The sequence below is a fragment of the Tauraco erythrolophus genome, chromosome 6 (assembly GCF_009769465.1).
Source record: "Tauraco erythrolophus isolate bTauEry1 chromosome 6, bTauEry1.pri, whole genome shotgun sequence".
NCBI classification, from domain to species: domain Eukaryota; kingdom Metazoa; phylum Chordata; class Aves; order Musophagiformes; family Musophagidae; genus Tauraco; species Tauraco erythrolophus.
This window is the reverse complement of record NC_141470.1, coordinates 65,103,522-65,124,021: the sequence shown is the minus strand read 5'-3', so window position 1 is coordinate 65,124,021 and position 20,500 is coordinate 65,103,522. Positions and strand designations below refer to the sequence as shown.

The following is a 20,500-nucleotide window of genomic DNA, read 5'->3' as shown; positions in this document are numbered from 1 at the left end:
GGACTGTAACTCCAGTTTTCCCCCTCCTAGCTGAGGGTCCTGGTGGTGGAGGTGTAGATTTACAGCATTTTATGGAGAAGGCCAGTATTACAATCCCTGTCTTCTGGTTGAAGAAACCGAGGCACAGAAGGGAAGCAAAATGAGTTGCTCATCAGGGCAGTAATATGATGTAGATATGTTTGTGTCCCATGTGCATCTATACCTCATACAGTAGTATGCTGCCTTCCACAATGTAGGAGTCCTTTTCTGCGTATTACTCTCCTATTTGATTTTTGCTAAGACCCTGGAATATACTTTTCCAAGTATATGGGCTAAACCACTTGGCATTTTTAGCTAAAATTGTGGAGAGGAGCAAGTTCTGCAGGCTCTCTAGCTCTGGAGTTGTACTGAGCTTGTTATCGCAATTCTAGGCTGACTTTGTGAGTCTCAGCGGTGGGAAAAAAAAGTTACCATTTTTCTTGAAAGCTTTGCAAATATGACACAATCAGTGAGCAGCTGTAAACATGAGGCCAACAATAGCATTCTCGGTTATTGTTCCGAGCAGAGCTGTATTTTAGGAGCTTGCCGGCAGCGCGTTATAGAATGTTATTTGAAATTACACTGCTTGGTTACAATAAAACTACTGCAAGACTGTGTGAAAGGAGTCTAAGGAGATCTTTCCCAGCATATCACTGGCAGTTTTTATTTTCCCAGAGGCAGATGATATGTACATCATTACTGATACTTTTTTTTTCTCTTGTGAAGAATTCCAGCAGCTGAGATAAGTTTACAGCTTCTTAAAAACTGATAATGAAAGAGCAGCCTCTGTGCTGTAAGAGAGACACAAGATAAGTGCTTGCCTTTGCTACAGCATTCAAAAGAAGATAATACAGGGATAAAAGTTTAAAATGACACTTCAGGAAAATATTCCTCGTTTTTTCCATCTTGATTAAAACCATTTAATGAAGGTTATTGAGTTTTAAGAACATGAGAAATGTCATATGCAAGTAAATTAACTTCAGTGTGTTCACTAGCTGATGCCGTGCAACGTTGTCTTGTGATGCTTTGCGAGTTCCAACTTAAGTGAAGTAAATATTGACAGTAATGCCAACAGAAGTGCAGTGTCCATGAGAGTGGAGAATTGCAGCAGATTGCTTACTGAAGACCTGAGTTTTTGGTAGGATATCGATATGCGTATTCCAGCCCCTTCCTACCCTCCTCTCCCTCCACACGCCTCGCCCCAATAAAGGGTTTTCCTTTTTCTCCTTGAGGATCCCTTCATAAAGATGAGTAACCAACAAACAAAGAGTTCACCCCTGCTTTATCTTTTTTTTAACACTGAGGATTGGTATGTGTATTTAGAGAGTGATTGTAGAGCAAATTGGTGCAAAATCGAATTAAATCTTAAACTGAATAAAGGAATGCAAAGTTATTAGAGGAGCTTCTTAGCTTTGTCTTTTGAATAATAAAGGCCTGAAAATTAGGACTGGCATACTTGAAAGGAGGGGCTGAATCTGTGATATGCATTGCATCTGTTTTCATGGTAAGGAGCTTGGGATGCCACTTGACTCTTAAGCCCTTTTTACTTGGTAGGGCAGGTGGGCAAACTTCTATGTGATTTGCGAGTCGTAAACCCACTAGTTGTATCAGGACGTTGCATTAAGACAGGACGTAGCTTGGGCCTTTCAAAGGCGAGGACATGGTCTGAAAAATAATTATTAAGTTAGTTAACTATAGGGAGATTATAGCAGAAGTACATTTGAAAACTTGTTTCTCTGACCCTGTGGAGAGACTTGGGAACTCCAGAGTCAAAATGTGTATTATGATAGTAAGGTAATCAGAAGGTTTCAGAACATTTTACCAACGAAGGGGAAACTGTTGTCTTCATTATAAAAACATGATGAAGAAGGATGAAACGTTTTTTGCAGGGCAGTGGCAAAAATGGAAACAGAAACCTGGTGTCTTGAGGCACAGCCTAGTGTTCTTTTTTGTGGGGAAAACTTGATTCCAAAGGCCAAGCACTTATTTCCCACCCTTTCGTGTAGATAAAATACAAAGTGTATGAAATGCCTGCGACTGTGTTTCCCTGCTCAGTAGATCATCTCAAAGCTTTGTTCTCGTAATTGAACTCTCTGAAAAGTTAGCTGCCTTAAAATCTCAGATATGTCATCTTTCTTCCCTGCCATGTGAACTCCTCCCTCTACTTGCTGTGTTATACTTGTTCAAGGACCAAATTTAATCTTTTTCTAGAGGCAACTTTTCAAAATATGAATTTGTTTTAAATTTAAGATCCAGTATATTATGTCCTTGAAGAGGAACGTGTCGTGTTGAGAATTGTATTGTTTTCATAGTATAATGCATCACGTGTCTCTAGCCCTGAAAGGTATTTAAAATTGGGATTTGCTTTTAAAGTTAGAAAAGCTATTGCAGTTCTTTCTCTTTTTTTTTTTTTTTTTAGTTCTTCTTGAGCCCTGTTCTGTTGGGCTCTCAAGAAATTAAGGCATCTTCTTACCATGCCAGTGGCAGCTAAAGGTAATCTCTCCTTTGTGCGTTGCTGTGAAGACATGTTTGCTTATTGCGTCTTGTCCACAGGTTGTTAAATTCAGACGTGCTAACTCGGTTTCTCGTGTTTGTTACCATATCCCAAGATACATGGATAACTGTCCAAGGAGGTAATGTGAGTTTTCTACTCCCGTACTGCTAAATAAACCTCCCTTGAACACTCTTACAGTGGTACTTCAAAGCATAGCCTGTGCAAGATGCTGTGCAAGATATTCTGGTTTTGGTAAAATGTTTTATTAGCAGTTCATTTGGGATAAGCTGCTATTTACGAACCATAAGGCAAACCCAGTTTAGGAATATAACTCTCTTTAATAAAAATCAAATTGTGTTTACCTCTGTGCAGTTATGACTTATGTACGTTTTTGCTACAGTGAATGTGTAGAATTTTTTTATATATTTAGTGTAGGCATTTATTAAAGTGGAAGTATGGATTGAGGATTTTTCAACCCACTGATGCGGTGCGTTGGTTTAGCTCCATGTTTTCCTGTTCATTTTATTGAAAATGACTAAACCAGCCTGCTTTGAGGAGTTCAGCCAGCGTAGAAGTGGCGTGTTGTACCACCTTCCTAGCACTGCTGACAAACTAAGCGCCCAGTTTCCAGCTCCGTGCCACGTTAAAGTTCTATAACAGAGATGGGTGGTTGGGGAAGTTGTTGTGGATTACTGTAATGCCTTTAATCAAAGTCGCTTTGATTACTACAAGACTAGTAATTAAGAGTTTGGGAGCATTTGCAAAAGTGTTGGTCAGTCTCTGCCGGAGGGAGAACCCGCCACATCCATGAAGCCATTACAGCTGATATTTTATGACAAAGTGCTGTAGGTGTAAGGAAGGATGGGAATGCAGACAGTTCTCCTGCCTGCTGAGGTGAGGTTTTCTAATCAACAGGAATACGCCATTAGGGGTAAAGGTATTCCTGTACTGCCCACTTTCTGAGTACAAGGGCTCCCTTTGGTGCACAGCACCAAGTGTCCAGTTCAAATAACAAAAGAGTTTTCTACAGGTGTGTGCCTACAGACATCTGACACAGAAGGGGTTGTGACAGGTTTATTCTGTTGTTGACATATGCTGATATGTCTCTCTTAAAGGCCTTTGAAAATGGGAAACTTAACACACTTGACTGTTGGACTTCTCACCACAGGCCATTAAGAAATCAGCAGCCTCAGAATGGCAGGGATGCAATTCATTTATTTTTGAGGCTTTTTTAAAAATAAAGGCTCTGGTGTCAGAAATTTTCTGCTAAATGAGTGGCATTGTTTTACCTGTAAGATAATGCCTATGCACAGATAAATCATGTTCACTGATACTGGCAGAAAAACAGTGTCTGAGTTACTGTGCAAACTCTGCCATGTCCCAGTGCTGGGCACAGCAGCTGCCACGCTCTCATCCCAGCAAAGGTGTCTTGAGACAATTCTCCAAGGAGTACTTAGTACCAGTGCATTAGACTCAGTGTGGGCATGAAAGCAAAGATGTAACGTTTGGCTTCTAGCATGGAAAATGTAAAACATCCTGTATCTACAGAATTTGGTTTTATTCTCATTTAATTTGGCACGGTAATGCTACTTTTCTAAAAGCGTAGCTGGGTGTTTACTGTAGGTAAACCAGAGCAGTACTATGATGAACTTTCACACAGGAACCGTGTATGTACTTCAAACAAGAAAGGTGTTATCAGTTTTGTAAGATTTTGGTTTACTATAAAGCACTTACTTTGCAGGCTTTTGCTCCTTATTTGTTTTAAGGTTTCTCTTTCAGATAAGGTAGGTCTTTGTGTTTTGGAGCAAGCTGGGGAGAACTCTGCAAACAGTGTTGCTTTAAAGAGAAATTGGAGAAGGTGGGACGAGTGACTGAGAGATTGTCTCAGGCTCTAGTTTTGATGAATGTTTTAAGCCAGTGTGAGCTGGCGTGGCTTCAGAAAGAAGTTATCTTGCTTTGCCCTTGTCTGCTCAGTCCTCCTCCAGTCCATCCCCTGCCTTCTATCAGCCCAGGTGTTTGTGCAGTTACATGTGAACTAGGGAGTTAATCCAGTTGAAAACAGGCCAAAAAAAAACAAGAGGGAAAAAAAAAAAAACAAAAGGAAAAAAACAGTTCCCAAAGCTGAGTTGCTGTGTAGCTGCACAATTAGCAGCCCAGGAAAGGAGGTGGTGATGGACCAGAATCAAGGAATCAAGCCATTTTGGGGCAGACCGAGATTGTTCCATTCATTCATGTTAGTGTAAAGTGCCAGGCAAACTGTTGCTCTAATTTTTTCTTTTTTTTCCCTCCTTTTTTTTTTTTTTTTTAAATTTTGTTTTGTTTTGTTTTTCATCTTCCATTCGGAGTTTTCTGCAAAGCAGAGCGTCAGGCTCAGGACAGAGCTGGTTTTCCTTTGCCACCTCTGGGCAGGCAGTGATTTTTCTCTCTTCTAGTTTCTGCCGCTTCTCTGTCTCAGCAGCTGCTTCACATTTCCAGACGTTTGTGTTGGTGCTGTGCCGAATACCTGGTTGTCATCTCAGAATAGTTCTTCCAAATCTGCACCTCTGAGTTTTGTGAAACTTTGCTTTCACTGTTGGTACAAGAGTCTTAACCTTTACAGACTTTGTATACAGGGAAAAGAGAGAGAACTGAGCTCTTTTATGTTTACATAAATCTTTACTATTGGTGCCTTCCTTCCCAGCTGCTTTCTTTTATGCCCACTTTATTATTAAATGGTCATTCTGTGCAGAGTTTTGGACCGTGCAATTTCATACCTGCTTATGTGTTCGAACTCTTTTCACACACAGGATGTTTTCTGCAGTGATTTTACTATTTACTCTTGTTTCTTTTTCCCTTGCAGCTTGAGCTTTGCTCCTTTCCTGGTGCCTCTCTCCCATTCTTGTCTGCCAGCCCCGCTCTTCTTTTAAGTTCTTCCTTAAACCTTGCTTCTCCTAGCAACCTCTCTTGTTTTCCCTCACCAGCACTTGCTCGATTTACTGTTCAGGGGACTGGGTCTCTCTCTTGTTTGGAGACTTTTTGTTGTTTGAATATAGCCAACTGTTATTTATACATGGCCACGTCATCCGGGTTGAAGATTAACCTCATGTCTCTCAAAACTTTTAAATTAATATTTACATTTTCATTCTATGCCTAAATTTTCTTTTCCCAAAGTAAATCTACTAACTAGATTATCTTTCAGTAGCTTAGTACAGATATTCTGTGTGTATTTTGTCAATCTGTTATCCTGAGTAATTGAGAGTTGACCGTACAAGCGTTTTGGGACAAGAAATGTGTTTTTTACTTTTTTTCAGTTGTGTTGCGCTGTGTTATAAATGTACATGCGACTGTGTAAATACTTTGCAGTATCCCACAAAGCAGGTTATTTACTTGAAGTCAGTAGCACCAGGACTAGAGCCTAGCCTGAATCCTTTGAAGACAGTGTTCTCTAAGGGCAGCGTTTTCAGAAGTGCTGAACGTTCGCTACGTATTCAGCCAGCCTGGCGTGCTTTTGAAAATGTTCCTCTAAATGGGAATGACTCTGAAGACAATTACTGAGAAAAGCTACAGTGTTAATTTAGTAAAGACTGAACTGTATGTGCATCGGGGAGTCTGAAGGTTAATGTAGCCTCCAGGCAGGCGTTGGATCCTTCCGGTCTAACCAGCTGAGGTGCCAGTCGCCCCAGATTTTGTCTACAGTCGCTGAAGAAAGAGGAGGGGAGAACTGGTGTCAGAGGCTAATTCGGATCTTAGGTGAGCCAGAAGGTTATACTTCTTACCCTTTCAGTTAACGGCGTGAAACGAGGCAGGTTGAATGCAGCCTGAAATGCCTGTTCTCCTTTTAAATAATCTGCCTAGGTGGTTGTACGATGCAGAATTACTGCCGTTCACTTTGTCTTAACTGTGAAGGTAGAGGTGTTGCGTGTGCTGAAAGGGGACTGCTAGAGGAACATCCTGATTTACCTGGGGAAGGAGCGTGGCACTGGTTTTTGTCCTTAAGTTGGGGATTTTAGAATACAGGATATAGAAAAGTACAGTTTTATGAAATACAGACATGCAGCTGTGTGCAAAGAAGGAAAAAAAAAACACAGACCACAATGCAATTCTTTTTTTTGCTCATGCATTAATCTACACATAAAAAAAAGATAACTTTTCTATGAAAATGGCATTTGTGCTTATCGGTTTGATTTGCTAAATGCTGTGTTTATTTGTATACTCAAGCGCAGCCTGTGCTGTGTGGACTTAGAATCATAGAATGGTTTGGGTTGGAAGGGACCTCAAAGGTCATCTAGTTCCAACCCCCCTGCCATGGGGGGGTTACCACTTCTTTGCACAGACAAAATTGCAGACTTAAGAAATTTTGGAAACTGGCTCTGTAGGATTTCAGCCTCAGAGCAAAGCTTTTATAAAAGTTATCAGAAATGAGTTTTCTACAAAAGAATTGGTTTTGGTTATTATTTTCTAATCGTTTTAGTTCAGTGTCAATGGGAAGAGAAATTTTTACTTTCAACAATTAGTGCTGTCAGTTTTAATTAATTGCTAATTAAAATAGTGAAAGTTTGTAAAGCAGATGAGATATAATCGTGATAAGTCATAATCAGAAATCACTTGGTGTATGAGACTATGGAAAGGGAAGTTTGTGAATTAGGTGTTGAACTGAAAGGTGGAAAACTGGGTTCAGGGCCAGCCAAATGCTGTCACTAGTTTTTCACCTTGGTATCACTCCGCTTCTATGTCTACCCTCCCGTTTGTCTTGTCTCCGTGTGTTTGTTATTGTAAGTGCTTCTGGGAATTTCCCATCTCGTATGTAGCTTGTACAGAACTGTAACATTGAACTTGCAAATATTTTGTTTCATTTAGAACTTGGGGAAAAAATTGGTTTAATATTCAGAATTTTTTTTGCTTTTCAGTCAAGTTTCCTAATAAGCTTTGCTTTTTTGTTTGCAGCCAGCTGAATTGCTCTTATTGAGTACAGAGAGGGACTTTGTGTTTAAATATTTAATATATTTAATGGATCTGGTTTTAGTTTTTATTAGAAACAGAAAGCATTTTAGCTTCAACTGAGAAAAGGTAATGCTTCGTTAGTGGACAGTATCGCTGTTATGGATGTCAGATTTCTTCTGAGTGGCTTGTAGTCACAGTTCCTTGGCATTAGTCCTCTTTCTGTGGTACAGCTGATTTTGTAGTAAGCTTGTAAAAAAAGTTCTGAGGGTAATTTATGAAAACTAACTAACCAAAATAAATACTGGACTCTTGTCTTCTCTGTGCTGCTTGTATGTGCCTGTATCTCCCAGATATGACATGCTACATAGTGGAAGATTTTTGACACAGTAGCAGGAAATAATCTGTTTGAAGGTTTCCTGATTGTTATAGATTGTCACATGCTAAAACCAAGATTATGGTGGATTTGTTTTTTTAATTTTATTTTTATTTTTAGGAAGCGGAACAACTCTATAGTGATAGTTGTTATTTTAAAAGCATCTTCCACAATTTATTCCTGCATCTCTGTATATAACTTTGGCAAATGGCAGTTTTGCCTGCTGCTAAATGTTAATATTGAAAACCAAGGGGATTTTGCTGCGTATAAATACTTCAAGATTGCTGGAATATGTCAAATGTAGGTCTGTCTGAAGCACAAATGCATGCTTGTTTTGGTATTTTGGGTTTTAAGTTTCTGGTACTATTCATTTCATCATGAACTTTTGTTTCCTCTGGTGCTGAGAATGAGATCGTTATTGCTGTGATTCATGGTGCTCTCACATTATCCGCAGATTACTGGATTATAAAAGCAGAAAGGGAGCATTCAGGCCACTCGGCCTGACCTCTTGTATCACGTTAGTCAAAGATTCCCTTGAATTAAATCTTTTGAAGTAAAGCCTTTAGACTCATCTCATCTTGATTTAAAAGTTTCTAGTGACGGGCAGTCAATTGCATACCTCGGTGAAATTAGCTTAAAGAACGAACAGCAAAGGAAGAGCAGTTGAAACTGTTGACGCTTTTTTCTTTTTCTTTTCCTTTTTGTCTTTTTTCTTTAATTGAATGTGTTTATAACCGAAGTCCCCTTGTGTTTATGTCCTGTTATTTTGTATGTGTATAGCTACAATATCGTTAGCTTTCTATCCCTTTGAGAACTTTTCCGTGTGCTAGCAGTCTCCATCTGTAAAATGATCATTGTTTTCTTTCGGCTTCAAAGAAAACGTTTATCTTACGATTGTACAATTTTTGAATACATATTAAGTATTATCTGTTGTTTTCAGCTGTTGTTGTGTGCTCTCCTGAACTGTTCCAACTCTGGAAAGAAGTTTGAAAACAACTGACTGTTTTTACAACTACTTCCTGCTGATAATTGTGCTCACAATATTCGCAGTAAAGGCCAACCCATTGCTACTGCATGACTCAAATTTCCCCTTTGCTTTTGCTTCGTTGTAGCAGCTACACATCTAATCATGGGGAGAGATGGCTGGAGGCTACCTTAAATGAAATCCAGAAATGCCAGATTTTTGCTGTGACCTTTGCTTACAATTTCAGTGGACACTTGAAGTAACTTCTCTAAGGAGCAAAGCAACTGTATGTTAAAGCATCTATAGTGTAGCTCTAAATTGCTTCAGAGTTGCCTGAACCCTGCAAGTGAATTTCTTAGCTGCTTAGCTCTAATCTTTTGTCGTTAGAAATGCATGCAGTGCTCTCTGTTTCTTCTTACGTGGACAAAAAGGTGGGTATTTTTTCTAGCAGTAGTAAAGCCCGAGCACTTGTAATGTGTTACCAATTTTAGGACTTTGACCAAAGTGTTTTTAACAGTTTGAGGAGGATGAAGAATGCTTTAACATACAGATTTCATGACTGTAGCTGAAATGCCTAGGTTAGAAAAGTAGCTGTCTGGCTCACCTGAGATCTGAATTAGCCTGGGGCACTGATGCTCTCTCTGCCTTCTCCTCTCATGCAGTGACAGCAGACAGACTCTAGGACCACTCACTTTGGTGTCTCAGTGACCTATAAGTTCCTTTTTCTTCCGAACTTTTTAGAGAGTTCATTTGGGTTTTTTTTCCCTAAATTGTGATGAAATCTGTCAGATATGAGTGATAATTCTAGTTTGTCTCGTGGTGAAGGTATCTCAGGGTAGGCATAGAGTAAAAAGACACTCAAGTCAGTAACAAGCTAGGAACATTTTCAGACCTAGAATGTTTCTCAAGCATAAAATTGGTGTAGTGATTTCCTCCTAGATCTGTTTGAGCTGCTGAATATTACAGTTCCTTGACTATTTCATTGTTCAAGTCTTTCTATTTTCTCCTTTCTCATGACTTTGACCAAAAAGTTGTGTTGAATTCAGTATTGCTCAGTGTAAATTTCTAAGCTGTATATTTTACAAATGGATTTGTTAGCAATTTCCCTACTGTGTTAAAATTTAAGATTACTTTAATGAATTGCATAATATTATCTATAAAGGATTTTGGATTTTTTCAGAGACATCTGAGTTTTCAGCTAATTAAATATCCAACTATGCTGTGGGTTTTTTTTTAATGCTAAAATTAACTTTCACCAAATAATAGTAACATAATGTATTGAATTTTGTAACAAATTTGGAGTACTAGATTCGTATAATTTCAAATGCAAACTAAGGATAGAAATGCTCAAGGATAAAAATTTGTAGCAAAGCAAATGTTTATGTATAAACTGATTACATTATCTGAATTCTTCTCCTTCCACAGCTTATAAAATTTAGGATAAACATGTACTATATTACTCTGGCATGTTTTAAGAAGAACATACGCTAATACTTGCGTTACTGTGATGTACCAACAATACTGATGTCCCTGTATTTTTATTTTTAATACTGGATTTCTTAACACTTTTAGCTGCATACATAAATGCACATACACACCCGCATACATGTTTTCTTTGCCTCTCTCCACCTTCTCTCCCACTGTACTTAGACACTCCTTTTAATGGTAAAACTGGAACCCTTTTACGATGTGTAAGCCACACCTGAGTAGCTGATAGGAGATCCAGCACGTGTTCGTTACTTTGATAGCAGCGAGAAGGCTACCTTTGCACCCCAAGCTTAATGGTGTTTGGGTTTTTTTCGTGTTAGATACTGTTAAGACAATATGTTTGCAAGTGTGCTTGCTTGCAGTAAAATCTAATGGAAACTTGTAGTGGTTTTGGCTTGGTTTTAGCTATTATGAGTTCCAAGTGTGCCCATAATGAGTACTAGACAGTGACCTAATATTTTTGCAGCAGCATAGGATGTATGGGAGGGAGGAAGAGGTGAATTTCTTGGTCAGAGAAGAGAGTAGCCAAAGCAATTTTTCTTCCCAGCTCTTTGACGAGTCTTCATAGAAGAGGATGAAAGAAACTTAACTGCAGTTTTCTGACCTTGCTCTTCTGTTTTTCTGGGATCCTGGGCTCCTAAGCTGGCATGGGAGACAGATGATTCTTTGCATTCTTAAAGTGTAAGATATTCTATCGTATTACTGTTATTTGTTACTATTTGGCCTTTGTTAGGCTGCAGTATATGGCAAGTAGGGTATGGTGGCTTGTTCTTTCAGACCATCACTCCGCATAGACAGCTTGTGCAGTAAATGCAGTGGGTGCTGGCAGGATTTTTTTTGGGGAGCTGAACTGTTAGCTGGGTGCTGGCTGTTAGCAGAAGTAGTGCCTACAAGTACCTAGTCCATATTTGGTTTCTTCAACAGTTAAATCTGAGTTTATTTCTTCCTTTTCTTGGGTTTGCTAATGAAATTAAGAAACAATGTCACATTCAACACATATTCATATTCCTTAACTTCTTCACAGACATGTTACTTGACCTCAGTGACCTTCTACAGGTATGGTATCTTTTTTTTATTTGAAATTTCTGTTGAATTATTAAAATAGCATGGGCTATTGGGGATGTTTTAATTTCTCTCTAAAGTTTCCAAATTGGAAAATCACTGGGTTTGTATATCAGAGTAATCGTTCAGTGAAATTAAATGTCAAACTTTTTTTGCTTTTAATATTGCAAACAATGTATCAAGAGTTAGTATGATCCTTTCATCAGCATTCAGAGTCACTGCAATGACACAGGGTCAGATGTTACACATTTTTAGAACAACAGTTGTTGAAGACAGAAATAACTTTTTTGGTAGGTAATACCGTGTAAATGGATTCGTGCACTAGAGAGACGGTGTTTTATAAAAATGTATTTTGAGAGAAGTACGTACTTGCTCTGTATGTGGAAATAGAAAGCTTTACTGACATATGCTGTCTTACCCTCATTCTCCATGTTACAACTGTTTTACATACAATGTGAGTAGGTTAGTTGCATCTATTTTTGTCCTCCCAGCTGTCTTGGTAAATGGCATCCTCTGAAGACTATTTATTGCTTGAAGCGATCTGCTGGAATTGCAATAATAAAATGAATCTTTAATTCTTAAAATTAGTAACTTTTTTTCTCTTTTCTAAACTCCTATTGGATTATTTTGGTTACCTATAACCGAGTACTGCATGTGTGGAATGGGAGGTTTATTTCCTTCTAAACACAGGTGATTTTTCGTGGTGATCGTTATGGAATAGAATGATCACAATAATACAAAGAATAGTCACATAACATGAAGAAAAAGAAAAGGTATTGTATCTGTAAAAGAAAAAAAAAAGATGTATCGTCAGTGGGAACAGTCAAGAAAGACTGAATGATTTGTCTTTTCCCTCTGTACGTTCCAGCCAGAAAAGGTGTTGAGATGGAGCGTATGAGGACCAAAAGATTAAAGAGGGGTAACTGAAGAGATGAGAATAGCCAAAAATAGATGAGTAGCAGGGAAATAATCAACCCCGGAAAGAAGAAAAATGCAAAATTTCAGTGTTATGATCTGCATTAATATATTTAACTGTGCGAAGGCTTCTGATGTGCTCTATTTTACAGCTTCTTCAAGGGGAATCTGAGCAAACAGGAATCTTAAATGTTATTGTTAACTGTAGCTAGCCAGAAAGTCCTGTTTAAGAATGTACAAATGAGCTTTTCAAGATGGTGGCAAAAACATTTATGGCCCAGGCAGAAAAATTCAGTACGTTCAGCATTAAATCAACCTTTGCTCACAGATGATGTCCCTAAAAAAAGAAAAGCTATTAGTTTATTAGACTGTACTATTACCTTGAAGTGCCTTTTTCTTTCAAGGACGGCTCACCCATCCTGAAGTTGGGAGGTGAATGTCACTAAAGGAAAAGAAAGGCTGCTGGTAGTAGTAGCAGTAGCAGTGGTATTGTCTTTCCAAAATATTTAACTTGCTCAGACTCATCTGTACAAAATACATAATGCTGGTCCAGGTAATTGTGGTTTTTTGGTGAAATGAGAAAGATGTCAATTTTATATCAGAAAAAAAAGAGTACATTGGAGATTAGTTACTGCTGACCTTCGCCAGCTCTTGCTTAGATGCAAATAGCAAATTTTGGGGTTTTTCTTTAGAATTTTCTACTTGGTGCAGCTCTCCTGCTGCGGTAGGTGAAATGACCTTCAGGGTGCTAATCATCTGACTGCAGGAATTTTTTTAAGAAAGTAACCAGATGAAACATCCTTACGGGGTATCTTCATAGAGGCTACTGAGTGAATTACAGAACACCTTGAAATAGGTTTTAGTGTATTTGAGGGGGAAAAAAAGCATAACGACCTTTTGTGTATTGCTTCTTCTAAAAGCAAAACAAAAGATAAGCCTTGCAACTCCAGCTGCCAGCAAAAAGGATAAATGCAAGCCTGTGAAAAAGGCCATCCATGTTTCCTTTTACCATCTTACAGCTGGAGACGATGTTTGCTGTGCCATTTTCTGTGCCACTTATGTCACCCTCTGCATCAGTGACCTTCAACCAGAGCCTTACAAGCGTTAGGAGAGCTCACATCCTCTGTAGCTCACAACGTAAGAAAGCTGGATAGCTAAAACTGAGAGTAATATGAAGAAGATTTAAATATGCTGTTACCTGCAACTTGTTTCATGACCTGCCATATTTGTGTTCTTTCTCTCTTACTCAGTTTTGCTTTTAAAAAAAAAAATATGGGAGGAAACCTTAAGCATGGCCTCTTAGGCTCTGGTCTGTACCTCTTGTACAAGCTTTCTTTTTGTCTTTATTGAGTTGCTTTGGGATTTGGTCTCCCATTCTCCATTAAAGAAAAAATATTAAAACCTGTCCCCTATAGTGTAATATGCTTTTAGCATAGTATTATGCTGCTAAAACTTAGCAATAGATGAGGCTAATTTTGACTGTTAATGGCAGTCTGTGTTTAAGAAGTCATATGAGTTTTCCTCTTATGCTGATGACTGAGATGTGGGAGTTCGTCTTGTTCCACTGGAGAACTGCTACATTTCATAATAATTTTTCAGCTTCAAAATTGCTGTCATCTTGGAAAAAACCCAAAATGTCATTTTTTTAAAAAATTCTTTATATTGGAAGGGCCAACTTTGGTATTTTTTCTCCCATTTTATCTTCAGGTGAAATGTCCTATGTCTTGGAAACCTCCTGTTGAAAATGTTGTCAGATTCAGTATGCCTCTGATACAGTTAGACTTTAAAGCATTTTCTGAAATGATCTGAAAATATCCAGACTGCTGCTACAAATCAGGCTCCTTCCTTGTGAGGAGCAGAGCCATCCTGCATGTTGATTGAGTTGGGAGGACGATCAGTCATCAGTCTCTGACAGGGAAAGTACTTGCTTATATTCTCAGATAATGCATTTTACTTGCAAATATAGTCTTTAGAGAGGTCTGTAATCAGGCCTTTTGTTTGCTTTTTTGTTAGTCCAATCTAAGTGACAGGCCTTGCTTGTTTAGGAGAGTTGCGAAGCTTGTCTAGCCTTGGCCCAACTGTTGAACAGTTTAGGTTTGCTCATTTGTTTCAGAGCACCTCATTCCTTGCACCTGGAGAGCTCTTTGGCTGAAGTTTTTTATCTCAGTGTTGCGAGATGCTGCCTTTCTCATCCTGGGAACCGGCAGTTTCTTTTTTAGCCTCTTTTAATCTCCAGTGTCATGGTCTTTGCAGTGTGGTCATAAAAGACTTGGGGAAGAGGTGCTGGCAGCTCTTTGATCTCTAATTTCAGCCTGGTAGAATATAATGTTTAGCGTACCTTATGGTGTGTCCTGTTAAGTAAGTCTAGTCCTTACTGAAAAGATGTTAGACAGAGCCAGGCTCTTTATAGGAGCAGGAGGATTAGCAGCAATGGACATAATTAAAATGGGATGGTTTGACTTGATACTAGCAAAAGGTTTTTCACCATGAGGACAGCCAACTGTTGGAACAAGTTGGTCAGAGCAGTTTTGAAATCTCTGCCCATCAAGCTTTTCAAGATCCTGAGCAACCTGGTCTGTTGGTGTAGCTGCCCTTGCTTTGAGCAGGAGCTTGGGCTGGAGACCTGCTGAGGTCCATTCCAACCTGGGCTGTACTACGGTTCTAGATAAGGGGAAGAGGGTGCACAAGAAGTGAAAATCAGTAACTAGTACTTCCTTGGTCTAGTCCTCCTTTGGTCTCTCTTCCACTTCAAAACACAGCTCTCACCCCCTATTTCTTTACCGTCAATTTGTCTAGTCGAGTAACAGGACTTTCTTGTGCAGAAGGATTTTTATTGCGAGTTATTTTTAGACACTTGTTGCTTTTGTTTATTTCTTCTAAAGGCAGCATTGGCCTCCCTGTTTGCTCTACGCTTGTTGCAAATGACTCTGACTTTCTTGCGTATTATTGCACAGCTGCGGTGTTGGAGGAAGTACGCTAAGACTACTGCATACGTGATTAGCAAAAGTAGACTCGAAAAGATTAGCAAAAGTAGACTTGGGGGTCCCCAGGCTGAAGGCAACACTTTAAAGCATAGCATGAGAGGGGGTTGCTTAATTTTGATTTGTGCATCTTTTTGATTTGCAGTCTGACAAGATGGGTTCGGTACGTGTTTGTAGTTTTGTGTATTGTCTTTTGAGGTTAAATGTAGTGTTCTGGTTGCAACATGCATCCAAAAAATAAGAAGTTTCAGTTTATTGTGTGGAGTAGGGTAAAATAGGGTATTTTTTAAAGACTGTACTCATTTGCTTCAGGTTTTAATACACTTTGTTCATTTAAAATTATTAACATGTTGACTGTGTTTGCCTTTATTGCCCCTATGCAAATTGCTATGTTGATTGAGTTAATTTAAACAACCTGGTTGGGACCTTCAGGCATTACTATAGTAGAGATGTTAATAATGAATCAAATAACCACAGGTGCCTCTTTCCCCAGCAACAGACACTCTCCTTAAAAACTCATTTGCTTTTCATGCTTGCTTAATTATTTAGGCAAGCAGCCATGGATGTTTCACAGTGTGAGTTCTCATCGCGTTCCAACTGTGCCCGGTCTTTGTCTTTCTAAAAGACAGAAGACCTTAGCCACCGTCACCATGTGTAATATTTTTCCAGAATGCAACACCATGGTCTTTGAAAGCCTTTTTGGAAATTTCTCGTAGTGAAAGAGCGTTATTTATAAATTTATGGAACTTATGGTCAAGCAAAAACTTTCATTCAATGATTGCAGCTTTATTTTTCACTACTGTCCAGTAGGTAAAGTGGCCTAGTAACTGTATGAATGGGAGACAGTCTCTGTTTCCCAATCAGAGGTAAAAATTCTGGAAGGTGTTAGACTGATGAACAGCTGAATTCCCATGTCACTTGAAAGGAGGTATTTGTTGTTATTTCTAAAAGTGGAATTATACTGGTATTTGTGAACACATGAGGCATGATGTGAAAGCAAGAGGAAATTATGAAAGGCTAAGAGTCCCTGTGGAAGTGCCCCTTTGAAATCAGCATCTGATGACTGACAGATGTGAAATGAAAAGACTGTGTCTCCAAAAAATACTGTGAAGGGCAAAGAGTATAACAAGTAGAAGGATCTGTCTATAAAGATGTAATTGAATAATTGGAAGCCATTCCTTCTCCAAATCCCCTTTTAACTAATATAAAGTTTTCTATAACAAGAGCAGAAATTAACTATTGGTAAAGGACAACATCATCTTACAGAATCTTAAGTTCTCCTGTAAAAACTTAGAGGTAAAAACATTGAGATGTTTTTGTTTGGTTTCTTTTTTGCAGTGCCTTGGTGAGCACGTACTTTTTGTCTGAAAGTTGTGTTCCTGCTGAAGAATCTAGTTTGGTTGTTGTTTTTTTTTTAAAAAAAAACAACTCAGTGGCATATGTTTGTAATTTTTTTCCATTAAATGTGAACTGAACATAAAATAATACAGTAAAAACTATCAGGGTATGCAGATATTTTAAAATATCCCCTCTGATAGAGGTTGACAACACTCTCTGTATTAGGTATTGATGTTGAAACCTAGTGATTGCATCAAGTTTAGGAAATGTTAATATCTGATCAAAATACACAAAAAGAGAGCACAAGTCTTACGAAAGTCTGTAAAACAATCGTTACTTTTGCAGTTTTGATTGGGGAGAGTTTGGGGAAATACTGTTTTTCAGTATGATCCTTTTAAATTAAGAAGGGGCAGAAGAGGTCAAAGTCGATGTGGTAAGCTTTAAAGCTGCACCAATTCAAGTTCAGAGACATCCTTTTAGAAGGGCATTTTTGTTTATTCACCATTCTAAGGGCTCCTATAAAATTAGGTTTTATGAATGCAAATGTCATATGGTTCTAAATTTGGAGTGTTAAGCTTTTGATGGATTGGAGTATATGAATTTTTATAAGAAGTTCTTAATGAAGAAAGAACTAAAAATTAAAGTAGGCATCTAAATTAATTCTCTTAAATTTCTAAGCTTAATGGAGTGCAAAAAAAACATGCAAATGATGAGAGTAAAGAAAGACTCTAGCTATATGCCTATTATAAATCTATCGTATCTCATCTGTCACAGGATGTCTGCGCGAGAGTAATAGTTGAAATTAGTGACAGTGGCATAAAATATTAGTGAAAGGGTCGTCTTCCACTAAAACCAGAAGTTCTGAAATACCATGTTTCAGCAGTTAAATGTCATTACCAATTTCTGGGTGAGCTTTATGTCGTCTTTAATTTCCCATTTATGAGAAATGCCCCAGAACCTGTGAATATCTGGTAACTTTTAAAGATGAGAAGTGTATTATTTGAGAGGGCCTGAAGTCTCTTTTCCTACTGATTTTCCAGGAAAACTGGAAGCAATTAAATATTCCTGGTTATGTTTGTGACTTCACCCTGGCATTAAAAACGTGTGAGCTTCATGAGAAAAACAATATAGAGCACGTAATCCACTGTATAGCATGCTTTCTTTCTAAATTGGTAGTAACCAGAAACTGCAAAGAAATGCACTTGTGATCAAAAGAAATTCCCTGATGTACCATTTCTATTTGAATTTATTATTTTGCTACACCTTGAAGTCGGTCATAAAACACTGATGATGTGGGTGAAGTGGAAAAGCAGGTTAGATTTAAGTACATTACTTCTCAAATAGGCTGTGGATCCGAAGACTTTTAGTTAGGCCAAGGACAGGAAGATAAAAAAGAGTCATTGAGCAATTTTGTTATGCATTTGTCTTTGCTTTAGATTTAATTCAGCACCCACTTTGGCTGTTAGAACTTCACTAAAGAACCCTACTTCTTTGTGCCTCTTCATATTTATTTGTTCTTTGATGATTGCACTTACGGAAAGTTTGCTTGGGAGGAGTTTCTTAGAGAGTGACATGATTTGATGAGGGTACACATCATGTATTTGGATGTCGTGACGAAAAAAAGCCAGAGGGAGAAACTCGTCTCAATTTGAGTTTGGTTTTTTTTTTCTAGACTAAAATGAAAGAATTAGATGAGTTTGTGAAGTCTCTGATGGAAACATCATATGTACTTGGCTCCACTGAAGTAACTTCATTGATTTGTGCAGTGAAACCATCCTTGCAGAACGAGATCTAAGTGATGAGGTTTAAGATTTATAGTAACTTGGTCGGCCAATTTAGAAGGCTGAAACTACAGCCAAACCCTCACTCTTTGTGTTAATATTTCATAGACAAAAGGTCAAAACAAGCCATTCCAAACTTGCAGTGAATCTAGAGCATCTAAAGCCAACTTAAACACTGCAGATATTTTGCTATAGTAATGTCTGTTCTGTCTCTGTGGCTCGTGGAAAGTCACATGCTCTCAAACTCCTGCATGAATTGCCAGATTCAGTAGGTGCATATTTTTCTGTGTAAAAGTTAGTGACTTATTTCCTAAAAAATATACTTCTTATTCAAAGGGTATATTTTGTTCACTTCCTTCCCATAGAATAGCATTTCCATGTTGTCTGGTATTTCAGGAGAAAAAGGGCAGTAAAATCTAATATGCTTTTGTATCTTTAAGGCCAGTCCAACCATTGGTCAGACAAAGCACGGAAGATATTCAACACTTTCCACTAAACATGGAATGAATTACCGTCATATCACGTATGCTTGATGGGGCAGTCACTTTCAGGATACGTGATCATTTGGAGGATTTCTTGGAAGTTCTCATTTTTCATTTTTTTTAAATTTGAGAAAAATTCACATTAAGAACATTTTCACATACAGGAAAATTTCGAAGTGCAACGCTAGGTGAAAATGTGTCAGTATTTATTTTTGTTAAATATGTTTATATATTTTTGATAGCTTGGTAAAAGCATCTGTACGGTTGGGAGAGAAGCTTGCTTTTAAACTAATGTTGGTAAAGCTCTTTTTTGAAACTGAAAGAGAATATACTTAGTAACAGGAGTTTTTACTTCCTTAGACTTGTGCCATAATCAACAACTCAGTTGTGTAATTGCTTAGTAAACACGTTCACTATCCTGGCATAGGAAAGAGAGGGACAGTTCTGTTACATAAAAGCAATAGAGTATATACTATCCTAAAAATAAAATCAAAAAAAAAAAATGTTTGCAGTGTAGGATGAAGTTTTTTTCTACTAACTTCGACCTTTGTATGTGCCTTGGGGGAGCAAGGTGCTCATGGAGCTTCGTGGGAATGTTTGGGGCTGACTAGGAACTGAAGTATATCCTGCCTTTCTTGCTGACCACAAAAACACATCTTAAGATAGTGAAAGAAAACTTCCTCAGACTTTTAAAACACAAATGTAGTTGCCAGTGCTATAAATTGCAAATGAGAGTATGAAGAGTAACTCCTCCCCTCAGTTAACATCCTCCTGAGCCAGCAGGGAAGGAGGGGAGGGGAGCAGGGCTTTGTCCCTGACTCCTTAGCAGGTTTGTGTGATTTAGGGTGGTTTTTGAATTTATCTTTTTCTAAAGTAGGGTGATCTGGGGCAATGTCCAAACAGTAAGAAATGACAAATAACCCCTGAGGCATGTAGCACCACTCCTTGCTTTGGTGGAAAAGTTTGATGTGTGCTTGTGCAATACTTCATTATCCCACTTCACATGATCACGCAGAGCTGAAATTTGCACTAACTCGTGAGTATTTGCTCAGGTTTTGTTACGTTACAAGATAAATGACGCTTTATATATACTGGTATTATATTAAAGCCTACTTAATGCTTTAAGATGTTAGGTGACAACTGAAAAATTGTCCCAAGTACTGCAGAGCAACACTGAACCCACTGAAAAGCATGATGAACAACTTCTTGTAATTTTTTTCAGTGTAAACTTACGCTTTGATTTACAATGCTAATTTGTGCAGCTTTTGACAAGCACCAAGTATTATTCTATACCTATGAATATTGCTTGTATTACTTCAATTGGATTTTTTTTTAAAGCACGTTGTTTAAGATTTCAGAAGTTGGGTGGTTTTTTTTTTCCTTTCCATATAAATGTTCTATTAAAAACATTTGTGGTTTAAGATTTAAATAATGGTTTTCTGTCTTTTAATAGGTGAATGTCTATGTGCTGGGAAAAACTTTCCTTCTGTTGGCCAGAGAACTCTGCATAAATGCTCCAGCCATAGGTATTTTTTTTACAAGTTCACTTTTGGGTATTTGGATGTATTTTCTGCATGGTTACTTGACAAGAATATATATGTATGTGTGCATATATATATATATACGTAGTGTTGTTTGCTAAATACCAAGCAGTAACTTAAAAACGGAGCTGTCATCAGTCCAG

The 20,500-nt window shown here is 38.1% G+C and overlaps 1 protein-coding gene across 3 annotated transcripts in view; it reads left to right on the top strand.

The window, feature by feature from the left end:
- Positions 1-20,500, top strand: part of BRF1 (BRF1 general transcription factor IIIB subunit) — a 178,570-nt gene that overhangs the window by 62,120 nt on the left and 95,950 nt on the right. For 2 of the 3 annotated variants that reach the window (XM_086612720.1, XM_086612721.1), the window contains exons 4-5: positions 11,282-11,313; positions 20,270-20,342. In XM_086612720.1, the coding sequence (XP_086468846.1) occupies positions 11,282-11,313; positions 20,270-20,342 (105 nt within the window). The remainder of the gene's footprint in view (positions 1-11,281; positions 11,314-20,269; positions 20,343-20,500) is intronic. The other variant, XM_086612722.1, reaches the window with a different exon arrangement.